At 41.0% G+C, this 21,882-nt stretch overlaps 1 protein-coding gene and 1 long non-coding RNA gene across 2 annotated transcripts; one reads left to right on the top strand and one right to left on the bottom strand.

Moving 5' to 3' along the window:
- Window positions 1–2,485: 2,485 nt before the first annotated feature.
- On the bottom strand, window positions 2,486–18,754 carry LOC121094397 (1,25-dihydroxyvitamin D(3) 24-hydroxylase, mitochondrial). Its single transcript, XM_040607859.1, is given in 13 exon segments — window positions 2,486–7,265; window positions 8,139–8,250; window positions 8,359–8,553; window positions 8,978–9,056; window positions 9,241–9,407; window positions 9,712–9,857; window positions 11,243–11,354; window positions 12,137–12,228; window positions 13,451–13,547; window positions 14,251–14,344; window positions 14,738–14,853; window positions 14,855–14,929; window positions 15,034–18,754. Coding segments are annotated over 12 exon segments (1,506 nt in total). The 5' UTR covers window positions 15,256–18,754; the 3' UTR covers window positions 2,486–7,265; window position 8,139.
- A 7-nt stretch (window positions 18,755–18,761) lies between these two features.
- On the top strand, window positions 18,762–20,946 carry LOC121094399. Its single transcript, XR_005829835.1, has 2 exons — window positions 18,762–18,831; window positions 18,950–20,946. It is a non-coding gene; the product is annotated as an uncharacterized LOC121094399 (long non-coding RNA).
- Window positions 20,947–21,882: the final 936 nt, after the last annotated feature.

Here is a 21,882-nt window from a genome sequence, read left to right as displayed (position 1 = left end):
GAATGGATAAATCATGTTTATTGAACATTTGTATGGAGTACTGTTTTGAATTGAGTTGTTTCCATTAATACCAAAGTGTACTTGGATCCTTGTTCCTTAGAATGGTAACATTTTTTCACTAAATAAATCGTTCATGGCCAGAAATGATCTTTTCTTTTTAAAATGTTTATTCTCAGGCTTATCTTGAGGGAGGTATACTTTTGACCTCTACCAAAATTTACTTTTCAATACCTTCTTTGACGACAACCCAGCAATATTTTGCATTCTCTAACAAATTTCTGTTTCTCCTATGATTTGTCTATGTTCTTCAAAGCTAAATGTCAGACGCTGCTGTACACTTCCCCCACTAAAAACAACGACCTTCAAAATTCCTTTTCATCTCACAAGTAATCTCTTCCTTATTTACTGGTAAATAATTTGTATTAAAATATAAAAGTGAAAATTTTTAGCAGAAATTCCATTTCATAAAAAAAATTTATTTGGACACTAGCCTTGCTTAGAAATATCCTGAGTTTTTACCAAGTATTTTTAGAGATGTTATCCATGCTTCATTATAGACCTTCAAATTTTTCATACACGCACACAAACACACACGTTTCATTGACTGTGATTTTCAAAAAACATCATCAGTGAAGCACTGTTATGAGACAATATGTCTGCTTCATCCTGTAAAAATATTAAACAGAGCATTGGTTTCAATTTAATTTTAAAGTAGAAAAACTTTTTTCAAAAACTTTTTTCAAAGCTAGAAATTAGAGTTAGCACTCAGAATTAGTATGCTGTTTAATGTAGTAAATGTATATTGCTGTGGATCAGTCATCATCAGCAATTCAATACATGAAGTATCTTTTTTTTTTTAAAAGGAGCAGTTAATTTTGTCCTCTTTGAAGTTATTTAAAGATTTCACAATTCCACAAGCTGCACAACCTTTCTCCATCCAGTAGAAAAGCCAAGATGGTCCAGGGTTTAGTCTTTAATGATTAAAACCACCTTTCTATGGCATTCCAACCTCTTTCACACTCACTAAAAGGAAGAAGCTACTGTGGAAGTTCCCAGTAAGAATTTAATAATATTTCCAGGGTGTCCAACTACTTGAGAAATATATCTCAGTGTGTTCAGTGAATGCAAGCCAGATGTCTCCTGTTTTGTTGTCTTGTTTGTTTGTTTTTAGTGGAGTGTGCTTTGAAGATTTTAATTTGCATTGAAATGAGATACTCTTTGTCACAAGGAGCAATGCAGAGTTAAAGCTTTTCTTTCCTATTGCTCTGACTTTCAAACATAGCCAGAGGGAAGACAGGATCGTTCTGGAGTACCAAAGCTTGGCATCTCCTGAACAGAGTGAAAGATGTGTGTGAACCCAGCTACCTTCGGGTCATCCTGCCAAAAATCTTGCTCCCAAAGTCTTGTCTTCCTTATTCTACTTATGCTCTGCAGGTCCCATTTAAAATTACTAAAATTTAGATCTTAGCTAAGGCTTTCTCCTGTGCTTTATGGTAGGACAGCCAGTTTAATCCTATCAACTTGCAACCTCAACATAATGACTGTGTTGACAAAGTGCAGTTGGGTATCTGCAGCCTGTGGTTGAATGTTCCTGCAAAGCCACCAAAGCAGGTCCCAGATTTAGGACTGAGGATGGCCTTTGACCATGGATCGAGCTGGCTCTTGGCTGACCCCCGATCAGATATGTGGGTACCTTTGCCCTGAACCAGGTGGGACTGAGCTTGATTCAGGTATTGACCTCATCTGCAAAACTGTTTGTGATCCCCATTGGTCTAACTGAGATAACAACAGGGGCTTTTTTGTGGGAACTTGAAAGTCTAGATAAGTGCAACCCGTACTGCCTGGGGTATGAGTTTTTCAAAGACTTCCTTCCATTATTTCCATTAAATTTAGAAGAAGTTTTTCCTTTCTTCACCTTCAGCCAACTCCATGCTGCTGGAAGTCCATCTGGCAGTGAGGAAACCCTTTATTTCAAGGTAAGCAAGGCCTGCACCATTCTCCTGCTTCTCTCCTATCTCCTGCTTTTATGTGGAACACAGTTCAATGGCAGAATGAATCAGATGTGATTTGTTTGATTTACTATCATGCTTCTAGGCACCTCAGTTGATAGCGGAGGGTAAAGTATCATAAACGTGCATACCAATTTGGGAAGACCAAGGGGTAACTCTCGTACTCAGAGTTCCCCTTTATTGCCTTGTTGTGCTCCCTGCCAGCAGCTGCCCCTTCCCTTCTCCTCTGACACACGGTGCCTGGAGTTCATTCAACACACTTAACAATAAGAGGCAAAGAGTTCAAACTTGTCGAGAGGAACATGCCCAAGAAAGCAAAGTATAATTTACCCTGATTATAAAATGCATTCCATTCCACACTTGTTTTGACATTGTCCCTTGGAGAAAAATATTTTTAAGTCTCATCGTTGCTTTCCTTGTCAGGAGGAGGGTTGCTCCATAAGTGTTCAGCTCCATCCAAACCCCACAAGGTAAAAATGTCTAAATCTCCTTCTGGATCCAAACATTACAGCTTAACTTTAGCTTTTTATGTTGTTCCAAAGCCACAGGCTACTGATCTTACAGCTGAGGCAAAAACTATCGACAAGAGCTGAAAGTCAATGTAGTCCTTCCTCTGCTAGCAAAGAAGGATATAGGAATATAGGTGAGGTCCAGATAGGTATTGTATGCGGTGTCAATGCACTTCTGTATAAACAGACAAGAAAGAAGTGAACAGTAATATCCACACAGAGAGTTGGGCTGTCTTGGAAAAAAAGTACACTGTAACGCTGAACCAGATCCAAGCGTGGTCTCCAGCCATACCCCTTACACTTCCCTGCCCAAAGAACCGGACCAATTCTGTAGTGGCTGATACCAGTTTCATGTTAGTTTATATTTCTCACTGTCAACAAATGTATTCCTGATTTTTTTTTTAATACCTCACTGTACAAAAGGGTTTAAGGCAGTGGGGCTGCAGCCCTGAGCTGCAGTAAGAGAGAGCGGAGAGTCAGCAGTATTGGCAGGATGGTCAGGACTCGTGCTGTTTCTGTGACAAACCAATTCAGCATCTCCTTCTTTTTCACTGCCTTGAAAGCTGATACTCAGAAATACCCAAGGATAAATGTAAGTGAATAAGCACAATTCCCAGTTTCGTAATATAATATTCATACTTTTTCCCAAGCCATGCCTGGAAGGACACATTAAAAAAATATTTGAATGCATCCACCCACACTATGGTACATCAATCCACAAGTTATCAGCACAACACACACATCCAGGGTAAGAGATTAATGAGACTGTTTGTAGTTTCCACCTCAATGGTCCCTTTGTTTCAATTAGCTGAAGTAAAAAGGCAGCTTTTTCTTCTAAAGCTACAAACCTTACAGGAATTTTGAATATGTGTGCCACAAGTGACATGCTGCAAATTGTTAAACTTTCTCCTTTTATAAAATGTGATAATGCATTAAGAAACTCACACATACACATGCAGTCCCACTGAGGTCAATACAAAGTTTCACATATTTAAAATTAAGCACATGCTGAGTTGTTCTCCTGAAAGTTGTTCTGAAATGAACTTTAGCTATGAACGTTTTGCAGGATTCATTTTGTGGAGCTTGGGTTATTTTGCCCGATCAGTTAAAGTCAGCATTGACACAGAAATGAATTCTCCTGGTTGAGAACAAAGATCCTTCTCAGTATGGAAGAAGACAAACTAGAACAAATTATCTGTCATCTAATCACAGCACCAAAAGGTGTATGCAGAGACTGACTCAGAGCTTACTGTATAACAACCAGCTTATAATGAACAGAACATATATGAAAAATGCCAGATTGTCAGTCCTGAAAACTGGCATTCTTTATTCATAAAAAAAAGCACAGATTAGTTGGCTCCAACTCTGTCTATATCATTCCCACTGACATGCCTAAAGCCTGAACAGAATTAACTTCCCATTGGGTAGGTAAACCTTGTTCACTTCCTTATTGAGAAAGTTAACGTGGAGGCCAATTAATTCCATTCATTTTACGATCCAACCATCTTCCTCTGAGGAGTAACTGTAGGAAACAATAACAGGGAAGAAGTGTTGTCTTTTCTTTCCAATAAGTAATTCTGAATGAGCAAATCATTTCAAAGCAGCGAAGAACTGAGGTTATCCAGCTGACCACAGGCAAAAGAGTTCATGGAGATTTATTAATCTCAGAAGCATCGTGCTGGCTTTTGTACTTCTGAATGAAATACCAGAAAAAGAAAGCCATACGGGTTTCTTAATGTGAAAGTCTGGCTTGGTCATTCATTATCTGTGTAGTTTGATAATTGCTTTGGACATTTACTTTGGGGTAGCAGATTAACGAAGTTCTTTGAAAACTTCAGGACTTGAAAATCTACAAAGCTTCCGGAACAAAATTTTCCAGGTCAGTGGTTATGGTACTTTTAGAAATCCAGAAGGCAGCACACAGTTGTACCTCAGCTTGTACAGAGTTGGTCCAAACCTTAGTTAGAGCAACATCTTTGAGTCCACTGAATTTAAATAGCGAAAATAAGCAGCCCAGTAAGCATGAGTCCACTGAATTTAAATAGCAAAAATAAGCAGCCCAGTAAGCATGAACCTGTGATTTACTATACAGAAGCAATAAAAGATTTCGAAACAGCTGATAACTAGGCTGTCAAGGTCAGTTCAGCTACATAGCACCTCTTCTCTTTGGTTGTCTTTAAAAGATAAACTGTCAGAACGTTTGTGAGCAATGTGATACACGTGGAGTTGGACAATAGTCCTGACTTTCTATTAGCGCTTGCTTCATGTTGGCACAACTTCATTGTCTCTGATGGAGTAATATTAGTTTATTAGACTATAAGGAGAGACTTAGGGTGTATTATTGTTGTAGCAGCTTGAGTAGATCTCCCCACGGTCTTGCACTTTAGCACAAACGGCCCAAGCTCCCTGGATATTGGGTGAGCTCTGAGGGTCTCCCAGCCCACCCCCCCTGGGCTCTGGGACCCAGCGCTCCCAGCTGTCAGATTAGTTTCAGCAGCACAAGCTACAGTCGCTCTGAAGTGCACGTTACAATATGATTTTCAGAAAAGTGACATTCTCACACAGCGCTGTACGATTTTTCTTACACCATCGTTCACTCAGCCGGAGGCAGCCTTCACTTGGCAAGGACAGCATGGTTTTGATAACTGTCAGATTTGCTCTTTGCGCAACCATCAGGCTGTCAGTCACAGTGCTGGGTGGATGGCATTCTTTTTATATACAGCATTTCTTTTGATCCTGCAAAGGTTCAGACTATTTTCATCCTTCCTCAAAACTTTATATTGATTTTTATCTTGTCATAATGGCAGAGCAATGTAACAATCCCATCCCTGGGGACCTCAGTACTGTGCATGCCGGGGAGAAACATGTTCAGACTGCATTACGGATGCAGAAAGTCTCCTAACATTAGTATTCACTGAGGTCTCATAGGATTATACAGAGGGAAAGTAGGGCTGTAGGCATGGATTTAACACATTCCTGAATACTAGGCTAGCCTGGATTGAAGGAATGGCAAGATTAATGGCACAAAAGGAGTCTGGCATCAAAGCCCTGTGCTGCAGGGTGTAACTCCCCTGGACTTGCTAACCTGGGATCTGCCTGGCCGCGGCAGCGCCCACCGTACCCTCCCACCAGGAGCTGGGCTTTGCGAACTAGTGTGTCATTACAGCACAACCAAGCATTTTGGGGGTAGCATAAAGCAGAAGGTTTTCACTGTTGAATTAAAGTAACTTGATTTTGTAGAATTTCAAGTTCAAGCCCGTTGAGGCTATTAAGCAGAGGGATGGGAATATCACAGCAACATTTTGCAAGAAGTTACGATGAATGACAAGATTTTTGTAATGCTACAGAGACTTTATAATAAACTATGAAAAACTGTTTATAGAAAAAAAATAGAAATCTTTATTTTATTACAAAATTGACTATTATCAAACTGACTAGAAAGATGCAGATAATGCACAAATTGCTTTACACATTATAATATGGCTACATTTACATGTCTTGAGTATAACAGCAAAGGAAAACAAACAAAAAAACCTGCAGGAAACAGACCAAGAAACGCTAAGAGCTTGTATCATTTCAGAATGTAAAAAAATAAAAGTAACCATTCATGATTATATATTTAAACCTGTACTTGAAACTGCATTATGGGAAAAATACACTAGTGACCATAACAGCTAACATACAGTATTACATGCAGGGTGGTGACAACTTTAGACACAGAAACTGCAATCTCCACAAGAAATAGACCTATTTGAAATGTTTAGGATCCTTATTTCCTGTGGTTCTTTGAAACATACATTCTGTATTTCTCATCTGATGAAGTAACTATCCTGTTAGGATAATCATCATTTAATAGTGACAGAACCCATAGGATTCCAGTGATTCCATTTATGGATAAGGCCTTTCATGCAATAAAAGACCACTAAGGTTGTACAATGAAGGTGCAATAAAATGGCTTGTGTAGGAGTTGCAGGCATGAGACTCTGGGTATGAGCAGAGTATGTGGCAGGCACAGTACTGCACCATTTCAAACTGAAGCACTGTGCAAGCATAAGGAATAAATCCTGACGTATACATACCTTTTCCCTTATTTCCCTTTTGTTAAGGAAGTGAATAATATTAGGGAAAGTAAACTTTTTAAATTATCCTAATTTTTAAGCCCTGTTGCTAGCCTTATTACAGGCTGCTGTCTTACTTCTCGGTTTAGTTCATGATGTTGATAATTTGATAAGTGAGTTTCTTTTCCCTGAAGTGACTTCCCAAAGCTCTTCAACTCTGAGCTAACATGGCCAGTTCAGATGTGATAGTTGTTCCCCCAGGTGTCCTATATGACACCCACAAACTGGAAACCAGCTCTTTCCAAGCTAGCCTGTTGAACAACTTGAGGCTATAATAATTTCAGTGTACACCAACAAGAACTGTATGTACATAACACGCCACAGCTCATTATCAAGCTCTATCCTGTACAGTCCCCCAGCTGCATTAAATCAGTGTATTTGCATAGGTATATGAACGTGAATGGTATTTTTCTATCCCTTTAACATTACTAAGTCCAGCTAAACTAACTAACCACATTTTCCCAATAAAACAGTATGGAAGATTTCCTTGGTACTTCTTCTGGCTCAGCAATTGTTCAAGGGACAGGTGTTGCCATTTATCTGCTGGTTACCATAGGCTTTGACTTTCCCAGTTGATGCATATTTTTTCCAAGGAGGCAGCAGCAGGTTTGTCATTTATTTTCTGCAAGCTGGATTAAAGAGAAAAAGAATCCATATAATGATGATTATTTAAAAGCAAATAGCACTGACTAAATTTCAGTTAAAGGAGTTACTACCCTTACTCAGATTATATTGGGTGATTTTTTTACTGTGATGTTGGCCAGCAAAAAAATATCTCCCACTGTATTTAAATGTCACTTGACTTCTAACTTGAGGACTTAGTTCTAGGTCAAATAACCAGTTTTCCAATTTAGATTCTTATACAAATAAGCTTTTTTTGTTAGCTTATTTTTATAAACCTGGGAGCAAAGAAAATCTTACATTCATTTTTTTTGAACCAAAAATGTGTAGTAAGTTGCAGCATTGCATGAGTATTTACAAATAGATAGTTCTTTTCTTTGTCCTTCTGCCTAAAACTGAGTTTTCTTATCTAAACTCTGTAGTGCTGGTGTACTGGTGTAAACTGGTGTAATGGTCCTTCACTAAGGCATTTTCTTTTTAATCTGTACAGTGATGCTCAAAATCAAATGCTATCTTTCAGGAAATATCTTCTAGAAATGCAGTGGAGAAGTTATAATAAAATAATGGCTACTATTTTCTCCAACAGTATATACATTTTGATTTCCCCATTTCTGGTCCGCATCATACCCAGAAGACACCTCTCTTGGAGTTTAAAACTAGACAGCTAACTTCATAGCCATAAGCTGCACAAAACTTGTCTTCTTACTACATGGAGACTTTTCTGTTAAAAGTAATCAAACATGATGGCACTTAATAAATCTCACATTGTGAGAATAAAGCTTAGAAAAGCACCTGTTCCTTTACACTCACAGTTTTATGAAAATGTCTAAATGAGGTTCAAAGAAAAATCTCATGTACTCAGGAGAACCTTCCTCACGTACCTTATCGTCTGTGAAATGCGATGGGAAGCTCCCGACTAGGAATCAGTATTCCCGAATGGAGTGTTTCTACTGGTTTGTTGTCAGTTGCTACAATTTGGTATTTGCGAATGAGCTGAAACACAAACATTTCAGTCAGTATGCTTTAGCTACTAGATCTTCTGATTAGGTTACATGGTGAACAACCAGGCACTGTGTACAGAATGCCTTTTAGAGTATTTACCCAGCAAAGGGCCAAGTGAAGCTGCAGCTCTGCTATGCGGCGTCCGATGCACATCCTCTTCCCAATGCCAAAAGGAACGTGAGAAAATGGATTTATTAAGTCCTTCTGAAACCAGCGCTCTGGTTTAAACTGAGTCCAGCCGTTAAAGTACTCTTCATTGCAACCCAGGGCATGGCTATTTATCATTAGTACGGTCTATAATCAAAGCAAGGGAGAGAGTCTCATTACAAATTGGCTTAGAGCTACCAAGTGAATCAGCTTGTTAATGGAAAAAAATAATGCAACCATAAAGGCGAGGCAGTTTCCTCAGAAGATGTCATGTAATTCTCTGAAGATTAATTCAATTACAGAAAAGGTCATCTTTGCTTCCAAAAATCATGGGAAAGTTTGAAAAACATTTTTGAAATAGCACACCAAAATATTTTTGTCTAAAACCAACAGCAGTGCAGGCAGGTATGGTTTTCAGTTTACGGGAATTCTTGGCGTGAATTCCTCATTCCTTATCCTGGGACTAGTCGTTTGGCAGTCATTTTGAGACTAAAATATGACCAGCTTCAGTGGTTTACAGGACAGTTAATCAATGACAAAATGTTGTGGTAAGCTAAATTAATTGACTTACCCCTTTGGGCAATACGTAATCTCCCAGAACCATTTCTGTGTGGATGGTGCGAGTGGTAAATGGCACTGATGGTGTTAATCTACAGTGAAAAAAACAAAATGGGTTAAATTTCCAGCATTTTTTCTTCCTGCATCTATCATAGTTCACCTTAAACACCAAGGTGAATAAAATATATACTAGAAAATTCTTTCTCCCTAGTACATCTACCTGGTAAAAAACCTTTTTGTTCATGTTGCTTTTTGCAAATTATTTGAGAATTTTACCTCATAGATTCTTTCAGACATGCTTTTACGTAAGGCATATTCGTCAAGTTCTCAGCACTTGGACTCTCATTAGCAGCCAAAACACTCTGTATTTCCTGGTAAAGCTTCTGCTGAACATGTGGATTGCGCGAAATGTTGTACAAAGCCCACAGTAAACTGTTGGCTGTCTGAAATAAACCAAAAAGAAACACAAGACCTCCACTTGGTGACAGAAACAAGAAGTTGCCAGAATTTCAAAGCAATATTTACAGCTGGTCCCTGCCTTATATTTTGTAAGCCTAAGGGGTTATGAGCCATCCCAATTGCTCTCTAGCAGTAACAAACAAAAGAAAGAATCTAGTGATTACAGGTAAAAATCCATTTGCACTTAGGCCACCGAAGCAGCTAGAGGATTAGCTTACTCGGGTGTGGAAGAAAGCAGGGAGCTGGAAGGATGCTAATTTTCACAAGCTCTTGGAAAGTCAGGTTTACCGTTTCAACTCCTGCAATCTGGAGCTCTGCGATGGCAGCGTACAGCTCCTTCCTGGAAAGTTGTCCTCCAGCATAGATGTCACACAGGAAATCCTCCTGAGGGTTTGCAGAGTGTTTTTCCAGCCGACAGTCAATTGAGTGCTTGGCTGAGGAGGGAGGAGCAAGAGGTAATTAATGGTTGGACTTGATGATCTCAAAGGTCTTTTCCAACCTAAATGATTCTATGAAAAATGCTATAAAAAAAGCAAAAGTATGTCTCACATGTAAGATTTTGAAAGAAGATACCAAACTGTGCTCTTTTTTCAAGCAATGAGAATGATACTGAATAAATAATAGTATTTTTACTTAGACAAAAAAACTCAGTCACAGAAATCACTTCTGAACAGAAGGAGCTCCTGCAAACCATTAGGAATCTGCTTTCTTAAATTAGGAAAGGAAATCAGTGATGTGTTGAGTGAAATATTTAGCAAACAGAAATACAAGTGTATAAAATTTATTAGCTTGGATTTTCAAAGGGGATCAAAGTGCTAAAAAAAATCAAAGAAACTTAGCACCCAGACTCCCTGAGGGGAAATTTAAGCCTTTGATTTACTGGGAGAAGGCAAAAATAGATGCCAAATTTCTACATGCTGTTTTTTGTATATATGTATATTTAATAAAGAGGACTAGATTTTGCCCACCCTTTCTCATGAATATCCCAATTGTCAAGACCAGTTCCTAGTAAGGAGCTATTCATGTCAAGTGAAGGTGTCAAACTGGCTTTTCTGAACAAAACTGTTTTAAAACATCTTTCCTAAAACCTGTAACTTAAGCAGCAATAAAATAAATGCACATGTGGCTGGCATAACCAAAAGTCCTGAAGTATCAAGTACTCAAATGCCTAAGAGAAATATATCATTCAGCACTACAATTATCCAAGTGCCAAAACCTTTCTCAGTCTTTAGCTAGTCCTGTCACTGTCTAGCAAGGCACTGAAAAATATAAACTTAACTTCATACCTGGAGTTAGTTTTTGTAACCTTGAAGGCCAATTCATCTTAAATAGACAGAAAATGTTGTCAAAAAGCCAAACTGTACCTTATGATTTAAATTGCTTCTGTTTTTAAGACTTTCGACTATATTCCAGGTTATTCAGAAAACCTATAATTTCTTTTTTATTCTTGTTTCTCAAGAAAACAACTCCGAGGTCCCCTTTCTCACTTGTATACCCTGCCTTTAAAGAGATTACACACTTTCTGGCTATTTACTTTTATGACAGGTTAAAGTGGACTCATGACATTGCTGGGTCCAAAATTCCTACGGCTTCCCTGGGGGTTGGGTACGGCCCCACAACCAGACCTAAGTGTTAGCCACAAGGAAACAGAGCTCCCGTGCTTGGAATAGGTTTGTGGTTAGCTGCAGCAAAGGGCTCTCAATCTGTGCTGAAGGCTGCAATTAACAGCAGTGTAGGGCAGTAGCAAGTATGAAGAAAGTTAATTCCATGAAGTAGGAAACAGAGACATAGAGAAAGGAATCATGTTTAAAACAATAACCTGTTTTAAATATGTCATCCCATGCTTTAGTATGAGCTTGCCAGACTTTTGTGTTCAGACCCTTGTGAAGTTCCACAGGGGTCACCATCATCATTCCAAAAGTAGACATCATCTGTGGTGGAGAAAGAGCTTTTGAAACCTTTCTTTAATCTTATCTACTTACAATCTCTGAAAAAAATTAGACTGTAAAGTAGGAGGCAATTTTCAGGAAGTCAAGATTTTGGCAGATGTTTCATCCTGGGCAGAAAGTATGGGTCTCAACCTACTTCGACCACATCCAGCTAAAAATTAGGGGCATCCAGTGGAGAATAGGAGGTTTCTCCAGTGGGTGATTCATCCTATCTATTTTAGGCACTTGTTTTAGAATGCGACAAGACACCTTTTGGCAGTGCCTCTCTCTCTCCCTTGACGACAGATGGAGCTAAACTGGGCTAGGCTAGTTGCCCATCTTTCAGGTGGCTAAAATTAGGCAGATATGTATCACCAGAGTCCAAGTTGCAGCAAAATGCACAGGAGGTGTGCCTGCAGGAATGACTAACCTAAAATCCGGCATATTTGCATAATCCCACACAACTCCAGGAGTCCCACCCAACAAACAGCACTGTTGCACAACAGGTGTCTCAGAGGGAAAGTTAACCAACCAACCTGACAACTCTTATTTCCAGGATTACCCAAATGTCTATAGAGCTTTTTTCCCCTACAGATTTAGGCATTTCATAAATGAGACAGTCAGATGTTCAGTACGAGCTCTGCACAGTTAAGTGTCACTTTGAATGTGCAAGGCTGCCAATACACATGTAGTACAGAAGCTTCTTTTTTTAGGTGACCCATTCCCCCTCTCATTAGCAGTAGGGGTATAAGATCCCTACAGCCCCAATAAAGACACTTCCATACCATTTTTACAGCTTTGATGAAGTTCAAACTTTCTTCTTCAACATCCTGCTGTAGGAGACCAAACCTCTTTCCATACAGCACCAGGCAGATACCTGTTGTTAAGCAGTATTGTCATTAAATGATATAAACAAAAGGGTGCATGGTGTCCACCATTTATTGTCAAGGAATGGCTTGGATTATCCTTCTGAAAAACATTCTATGATACACACCGGTGAGAGCAGCACTTCAAAACACCTTCTGCATGTTTGCCTCAGACCCACATAGCTGTATATCTATCTAAGGTGCCCTTTGGTAGCAATTTCTTCAAAAATAAGAATCATTGCTGATCCCTTCAGAAGCAGCCGGGACCATTCTGCCAAGCAGGGCTGGCATATTAGCTAAATAAGCTGTTAGATAAAGCTATCGAACAGAACTGAGTCACAGGAAAAATGGGCCTGAAAGAGGCCATCTATTCCAGCATCTCCTAGCCCTTTCCGCAGCCAGAAACCACTTGCAAACAAACACTGGCAGCAGCATCCCACACTCCACCAGCTTCCACCTCTTTCCACTTGCTTTTTTATTTTTTTTTTTAAGCTGTCGCTTCCTATTTCTCCCTTTCCAAAAGCAGCCATCGTCACTGACAGTGGAAAGAAGAACCACTTTCAGGAACTCAGTGCACAGGTTGTTGAGATGAGCCAGCCAAGAGCAGACAGGTCTGGCAGAGCTCGTTCAGTTAGGCAGTTACACACTATACCCAGCTACCCCTCCCCTTCAGGAAATCACTGGTGCAGTTTCTTCTGCCTTAAGTCATTCCTGGCAGATGGCTCTTCAGTGTACTCTGAAAGGTTTCTAAAGATGGAGGCTTCTGTTTTGGTAACTCATTCCAGTGCTTCTCAATCCTAATGTAAACATTTTAAATGTGATTTTCCAACCCTTGTCTAGAACGACTACTCCACTGTTATTGGGTCGTTGCATTGATCTTGTGCTGCTGATAATTAACAAATACTGGATGAACAAAACTGGTCATGTACTATCTGATCCCACTCTAGATAAATGCACTTTGATTCCCCCAAGTTTTGAATTTAAAAGTCACTATCATGTTTTAATTTTTTTTAGAAGCCATACAGATAGCCAGAGCCAGACAGAAGCATTTCTATAGCTGCTGATGAATTTTGCACTTGTACTGATAGTCCCCTGGCTTTTCTGCAAGCCACTTTCCATGATAGGTGGTAGTCTGGAAATACTCAGTCTACACTTTCAACCCTGATTGTACTTTAACTGAACCACCATGGCAGGTACAAAATGCGTACTGTTCCCAGGCAGAAACCAACTTACTTTCAAAGGACCATTTGTTGAATTCTGAATAGACGTCTTCCATTTGCCCATTGTGATTACAAACATCATCTATTCTGTGCATGAAGTCCTCCAGGACCTAAGTGGCAGAGAGGGAAAAGAAGAGAATAAAATTACATTAGCTAATAAAATACTCAAGTAATTTAGCATTTCAACTATCTTTTAAATAGATAACAACCTCACATAAGAGAGGAATACTTACGTTGCCTGTTCTTTGAAAAGTTTCTATTTCCCCCTGTGTTAAATTATGTTTGGGTTTTACACAACTCGTATTATGCTATTACCGCTTATGGTTCAATGAACTGAGCTTTCCTCCACAGGGACGAAATGCTTCAGTCTGATGCTGGGATAATACTGGGTTTTCCCAATAAAGAGGATTAAGCTGTTTATTGCAGATGCTCCTCAAAATCAATGAGGAACACAGAGGTTAAAGAAGGATGTGTTCCCTGACAGAAGGAACCTAAGAATGAAGGGGTAAAGGCAAAGAAAACCTGAATGCAAGAAAAGTAAGCAAAAACTCTGTTTGCAGGAGCCCGTATAATCGTGAAATAATCTTATTCTGTGGAGACAATCTAAACTACAGGTTCCTGTGTGGTGTCACATTTGGTCAGACTCTGATAATCAGTTTGTACTTATTATTCTGGGAATGATTTCAGGGTATGAACTCATGGTTGTATCACTGGAGAGCAAATCAACAGGTAAACTGGACCATCTGATCTGCTTTTGTTTCCCAGGTTTCCAGTGGACTGGAGATGGAAAAGGAGTTTCCCAAAGCACAGTACCTCATTGATGGTGGTATCCAGTTTCACAACTTCCCGGGGTTTCATTAGTTTCTTTTGAAAGGCACTTCTCACCCTCTGCCAGTCCTTTCCTTCCCTACATTGAATGAAAACCAGTGAGGCTGAAAACAGAGAGGCTAAAAGAAGGAAGAGAGGCGACCCCCCGACCTCGCAGCATGTGAGACGAGGTACGTCGGGCAGCGCCGGGCTCCGGTGCCCCTCCACCGCCCCGACGGGCGCGACGGTGCCGCCGCAGCCGCTGCTGGGCGCAGCGGGGATAACGGGACCGCCGCCCCGCCGGAGCAGAGCCCCGCGGCATCCCCGCAGCATCCCCGGCCGCCCCCCCGCGGCATCCCCGCAGCATCCCCGGCCGCCCCCCCGCGGCATCCCCGCAGCATCCCCGGCCGCCTCGGAAACAGCCCTCGCCCGCCCACCACAGGCTGCAACCGCCCCCTCCCCGCAACCCCCGCGTCCTGCGGGTGCCACTCACAGGATCAGCAGCCCGTAGCCCTCTTTGCGATAGTCCCGATAGGCTTTCCAGGGCTTGATCTCCAGGCGCTGGGGGCAGGCGCTCTCCCGGCGATACAGGGCTTCCAGGAGGCAGGGGGGCTGCGATGTGCACCGAGTCGAAAGCCCCCAGCTTCATGCGGAATATCTTGCCAAACCTCCTGTGGTACTCAGCCTGGGGGTGCAGAAGAGACACACACACGCCCCCCCTCCGCGGTCAGCGCGCGGCGCTCCCCGGCAGCCCCCGCCGCAGCATCCCCATCCCTCCGCCCGCCTCACCAGCGTCTCGTGCTGCCGCTTGAGCCCCCCCTTCCAGAGCACGTCGGGCAGGCTGCCCATCAGCGGCCAGCGCGGGGGGCCGGGCAGCGCGGCCAGGGGGTGCGCGCGGCTCCGCAGGGCGCGGAGGGAGGAGGCGAGGCGCTGCGCGGGGGCGGCGGGGGCCATGGCGGCGCGGCCGCAGGTGCGGGTGGGGTGCCGGAGGCAGATGCCGCCGCCTGCCATAGCGCCGCGCCGCACGGATGCACGTTTATAGCAGCCGGGAGCCTCGCTGGACTTTCATCGGGGCCAATGGGAGCCCTGGGTGGGGTGAGGTGGGGCCGGCGGCACGGCCCGGCCCGGCCCGGGGAAGCCAAGCGCTTCGCCCGACGGTTCGGCCCGGCGCCCCCCCGCGGGGCTGCCCGGGGGCCCGGCGCCCAGCGCGGCAGGTAGCGGCGCCCTGCGCAGGCTGCGGAAAGCCGCTGCTCCCCTCTCCCTTTCTTTCTGCGCTAAATTCGGCTTTTTAGAGGGGCGAGGTGGCCAGGGTGCACCCGCATGGAGTGGGGAGGCAGCGGGGCTGGGGGGGGGGGGGGGGGGCTGTGCTGTTCACACCACAACGTGCAGGTGGCTGAGGCTTCCCTCACTATTTGCACTTTGAAGTGATGGCATAAAAAATGCAGGGAGCTGAGGAATAACACGTTTTGGCTGGCGGAGTGCTTGTACCCTCTCTGGCTGACTAACCACCTATTTATGAAAAGGGCATGCGAGTGCAGCACCTGAGAAGGCAAAATTCCCTTCACTGTTAGTGTTGGCAGCCGTGAAATTCTAACAAAAATCAGTTATTGCCATGAGTCTTTTAATCTGGAACTGTGCAATAACCGGCAGAGAGAGCCAAAGGTTTTCAGGCTAAGCGGAGGCCGAAGAGGTGCTACACAGATAAAGCAGCTCAGGTCACCTGGGTGCTGGGTATTGGGTGCTCCGCGGGAGCCTCTCCTTGCAGGGAGAAGTCAGAGAGGCTACAGGTCTTGCTGCAAGACAAAAGCTACCCATAAACCAGAGGATTTCCAGGAAAGACAGGTATGCTACAGCAAGGACTTGATTTTCTCCCATCCCACGTTAGCTTTTTTCATCTTTTCCAAGTTGCGTTTTGTGACTAAGCTCTTAATTCCCTCTAAGCCTCTGACAGTGAGAGGCTAGGTGTGTGAGATAAGGGACAAGCAAAGGGAAAATCAGGAGATGGGTTTGACACGGAACCTGAGATGCATAAAGGCACGTGTCTCAAAGTCAAATTAATAACAATAAAAAGACCAAGGTAGCAGTGATCAATACACAGAAAAATGTACAAAAGCATGACATCTCACTGCAGACTTTTTCTATGATTTTTGTACATCCTTCCCAATCTTGCCCCTCTATTTCAGTGATTTTCTTCTGTGGGCTCATGCTCATGCTATGTGGGCCACAAGATCAGAGCACTTTCTGGACAGGCTTTAAAATTGAAGTGGTTCAAAGATTTGCAAACTTTTTTTAGGGAAACACCATAAGAAGTTGATATTCTTGTGGTATGTTTTCTTTGAACCAGTCCTGCTGAAAACACATCTTGCTGTCCTTGTAGGGCAAGTGCACTTCGGGCTTCGTTCAATGATAAATTCTTCTGGGAAACTAGACAAGAAGAGACAATTTGTGTGCTCTGTGGACACCTGTCTATTTAAGGAATCAAAACGAACTCATTTAAAGGGTCACAGCTTAGTGCCTGTGAAACAATCTCTTTGGAAGAGTCAGGAATAAGCAAGTCAAGACTAAACTGGGCTCAGGTCATATTTTCCATGTTCGTTGCTGCTATGGGGAAGAAACCACCCTTTTAATACGAAATGTTCTCTATTAAGCTGTTTTTAAATTACAGAATGGAAAAGGTTTTAGTTAACTTCCGTGGTCGTGATGTAAGTCTCTGGCAGGGAAGCTAGTATATTTGTAGCTCAGCTAGGCCTGGAGCTGGGAAAGCTAATGATTGCCTCAATTTCTGGTAAAGTGCAGTTCTAAGGGCACTTTCAGCCTTTGCTTCTTCCTTCCCTCCCTTTTAAGACATCTCAAAAACAAGCCTTTAATTTTCAGCAAGATCTTTTCTTGTGACCTTTAGAATGTATCAAGGGTTATCTTAAGAGTAAAGTGACACTAGTTACAGGGTTCCTGAACTGAATATCGGGGCATATCCTCACAGGAGTATCGCTCCACCGAGGCACCTGTAACAGTGAAGATGTCATCATTGTCCCCCAGATGTCTATCCACAAGACTTCCCAATGTTTTCTAATAATTGTAACAGCTAATTGCAACTTTGAGCAAAAAGCCGTCTTCACTTCTATACAATGGCAAGGAGTATTTTTAGGTCAAAGACCAGGAAATACCTAAAAATCAAAACTAAATAGCTTCTGATACATATTCTTCTATGCTTCTCTTTTGCTACTGGAAAAAAAAAAAAAAAAAGTTTTTGATTTCTGCAGTCTCAGATGTCAGGAGAGAATGTTGCTTGAAAAATAATCTGCCAGCATGATGCTTCTGTAGAAGACCTGATGGGGACTGATGTAGAGTTACAGAAAGGCTGGATCACAGCATATCTTTTTCATCCCTAAAATATTTAATCAGTACCTGAAATACAAGTTTTAGAGCTGCTTCCCAAGCAGAAGTAATTGCTAGTTCTACCTCTTGGGAAACAATAGTAACATATTCTTTAGATAAAGCTTGGAAATCCCATCAAGCTAAGAACTCCTCACCAGGATTTAGGAGACCGAGGTGTGCTTGGAAATCTCATTGAAACACAGTGACTGCACTTCCAGTAAACGTATCAAAAGCATTGAGCTCAGGCAAAGGGAACTGAGTGTTTTTCACACAGTGCATTTCAAATACACTAAATATTACCAAAATAATTGCTCAGTGGGAAAGAGCTTTGGATTGGTAGTTAATTTTCTTTCTTAATATCTGTAATTCCAGGAGGTTTGTTTTGTGACATATTACACAATTCCTGTCTCCTGACCTCTATTCTATCTCCTTGTCAGAAAAAGCTCCTTGTTATTTTTGCCCTAAAATGCTGTGAAGTCTCCTGCATGTTCTAAAATGTTGCCATGTAAAAGTGCCATAGGGGAATGTGTAGACTACACAGGGAGAATCTCTGTCACAGGCAAGGTATTTCACAATACTGAGGAAGACAAAATGCAATTCCTAAAGTCGAGTGTCAAAACACAAAGTTGTTATTCCAGGTTTTTGCTTGTGTTTGTTTATACACTTCAAGTTCTATGTCTCTTTCCAGCTGAGGATCTTAGGGTTTTGTAAATATTGATGAATTTATCCTCAGCTTAGGAAATGGGAAAGTACAGTGATTCCCATTCTACAGAAGAGAAACTGAAACGTATTAAAAAATTGAGATCTCAAAGTTGTTACGCAGACACACACTGTAAAATGAAATAAAAAGAAATCTTTATTATGTTTTTACTCAAACGGTAGGTTTTTAACACCAAACTCTTCCTATCTCACTGCAGACTAGATGATTATACTCCTACAAGATGGCAGTAGCAGTGTCTGCTGAGCAAACTGACACCAAGGTAATCCTTGGAGAGTGATCTAGAAAAACAGAAAGCTGGATGAACAGCTCAAACTCCACCAGCCAAGGAATCTTATACCTGGCCATGACCTGTTTGAGGTATCTACCTCTGCAATAAACATTGCGACATTCAACTACTGAAGGAGTGTCTAAATAAGTAAGTATATGATTCAAGAAAATTAAGACATTTATTGACTTAAATTAAGCACAAGTCATGTTTACTTAAAAAAAAGGTGGAACCATCTTTTCTGTGAATCTTTTCTGTGTCTAAATAAGTAAGTATATGATTCAAGAAAATTAAGACATTTATTGACTTAAATTAAGCACAAGTCATGTTTACTTAAAAAAAAGGTGGAACCATCTTTTCTGTGAATAAATATTTATTATCTGCTTTACATGAACAAGGCAATGTTCCATGCATACCTCGTTCTCGAGAGAGGTAAAGTTTATAGGGGGATAAGTCAGGGAGAAAGTGGTGAGCATAGACCAAGAAACTGAGGTCCACTACAAGATGTTCTGACAGCTTGGAAATACTCAGGACTTGATTGGCTCTTCCCTTTTCTTCTGATAACTAGAACCACCCTCTGGGCTTTTCAGTTTCTTGTCTCTTCTAGCAATCTTGTCCTCCTTGAGCAGGGAAGGAAGTTGTAGCAAAGGGCTTGTGCATTAGGATGCTGCAAGAATGAGTTTCTGTCCCAGGCTGAATTTTCCTCCTTGGAGAGAACTGACGGAAGTCTAGAAGCTTTCTTCACCTTCCACACAACACTAGTGAAAGAGAGATTAATTTTAAAAAGCAGTAGCATTTAGGAATCTGTCAGAACACTTCATTTTTCAAAGCATATGGTTCAGGTTCAGGAGGTAGGAATTTCACTAGTGGATATTGTATATGCTTCCATGGATATTGTGCTGTGAAGGCGATAACTGGAAGTCCTGGTTTCTCTTTACTGGTCTTCAACACTTCCAGGGGAAAATTGAGGGAATTAGAAGTGAACTAAATTCCTCAAGATGGCTCAGAATCTGGAATCATGATTTATGACTGAGCAACAATTGTGGGTGGATACCTTATACTAAGCTAGTACAGGACAAGCTCTGTTGCTTCTCTCAGTCTTGTTTCTCCTAGATTTCCATAACCCATCTTTTTGCAGTTGACACCCATCTTATTCTTCTCTGTTCTGCAACTAGTAACAGGCTTAATGTACAATCTAACTAATTTTACATTTGTCTCAATGAGTAGGGATGTAATTTGGTTATATACTTGCAAAAGAATTATGTACATTTATGACAGTGTAAAAATAAGTGTCAATTTATTGCTGATGTTATCAGCACAACATGATGTGATGCAAAGTAAATCTTAGAGGATACAGAAAGGTATAATGTAAATAGTATTTTCCTCACCACTTGAACAGAGTGACTCTTTTATGCTGACTAATGATCCATGACATGTAAGCACTGTGCCTTTAGATCTAGTCTTCACTGAAACATTTATAGTTTAGCAGTATCAGCAAAAGTCTATAATTATATAGATTCCATAAATTGTCATTAAACTCCTTTATTTTTTTGTGGTGGGTGTTGGTAACTTCAGGTGATGTATCTAAGAATAAGGCCAGCTTGCATACAATTCAGGTTAGATGTGCAGACAGTCCTGTGTAAATGCACGGTATCTAAATACCTGTATTTATTAACTGATCCTAAAGGTGTAGAGGGCAGGAGGGTCCTGGAAAGTATTAGGAGGGACTGTGAAAGATTCCATCAAAAGTCTAAAGAAGCATTTGTGTGGTCAAGTTATACCCAAGACTCAGACCAAAGAAGACAGTTTAAATTTGCTGTATCACATGGAGACATGGAATGTTAGATCTCTATACAGTTCAAAATGCAGATCTTCAGGCATCCCAGATCCAAAAGGCACCTACATTCTGTAGGTATTTATGTACTTATGTTTCTGTAAATATGTTTGCAGCTATCCATGTTCTGAGACAGTAATTCTTGATGATTTTTGCCCATTGGGAAATTAATCTTCATTTTAGCTCTTGCAGAAACAGTGTACTTAAGAACAATTGTGTATATTAATTGTTATGTGCCGTTACACATTTAGCCTTCTGCTAAGATATTTTACATGTGCAGTTGCCTTGTTCACATACAGTTAACATGCAAAATAGCACTTGTATTATGGTCCTGAAAAATTATGAAAATATTTTCAGTTTTAGTGGCAATAATAACTCTACAATGCAGATAAGTAACCAAACCCTGTTTGCTAAAAACAAGGAAAGCTTTCAGAAACAGGAAATGTTGAGTGTCCCTTTAGTTCAAACAAGACTTGGAATTTAAAATAAAGATCTACGAATCTGAAACTTTTAGTTGTTGTGTGACTGTCTTACTTGCCTGGAAAAATAGTTGTTATATGACTTCTTGAGAGAATTTGCTAAAGCTGGTTATACAAACACGTGAATCAGACTCAAACTCATGCAATTTACTGGATTTGTTGATTAAGCCTGTAATCTGTCTGCACAGATTACTTTCGGTCTGATGGATGTGTTTCTGCTGAGGTGAAACTAACCTCATACCAAGTCTTTTGAAAGCAAACAGATGCTTGTTACTTGCTAGGATTTTGAAGGCTCTATTTCTGTGAGCTACTAGCCAGTTTGTCAAAGAAAAGACAAGACCAATGTTATTCTTACACATTTTGTTTACATTTGTCTTATAATAATAAATATTTATCTTATTGTGCCTGTACTATGTTGTTATAAAATCTCATAAAGCATAATTGTGTCAATATAGTATTTCATGTTATTTTTGTATTATACTGTATTATATTTCTAGAATAAGTTTCACAGATAATAATATTTGGTCTCTAAATTCCCCTGAAATACCAAGATAATAATTGATGCTCTCATGAGGTTAGCAGCTTGAACGCTTGCCAATATATGAGACAGATGGTTTAGGAGACTAAGTTAGTGACCAAGTAAGTGGTGTCTCCCCTCTAAGCCAGTACAGAACTCAGAGCCCCAACAAGCTCTTAGTAGCCTCTATGGCATTTGCAGCTAATTCCTTCTGAATGATATACAACACCATGGCTACAACCATTTGCAAGTGTTCAGAGAGGAAGAATGCTAGTTATTACTATTGTCATCATCTTGTCCATGAATACAGTTTGGTAATAATATCTGGTCTCAAAATTTCCTAGGAATGGGAAATAAATAGGAGATTTTAAATGTTTTTTACTATTATGGAGCCCTGCTGTTCATCGCAGGGAGGAGGTCTGTGAAACAATCCTTGTCTACGGCCTT

The sequence above is a fragment of the Falco naumanni genome, chromosome 10, assembly GCF_017639655.2.
Source record: "Falco naumanni isolate bFalNau1 chromosome 10, bFalNau1.pat, whole genome shotgun sequence".
Lineage (NCBI taxonomy): Eukaryota > Metazoa > Chordata > Aves > Falconiformes > Falconidae > Falco > Falco naumanni.
Note: the sequence above shows the minus strand (reverse complement) of the source record. Positions and strands in the feature narration are given on the sequence as shown.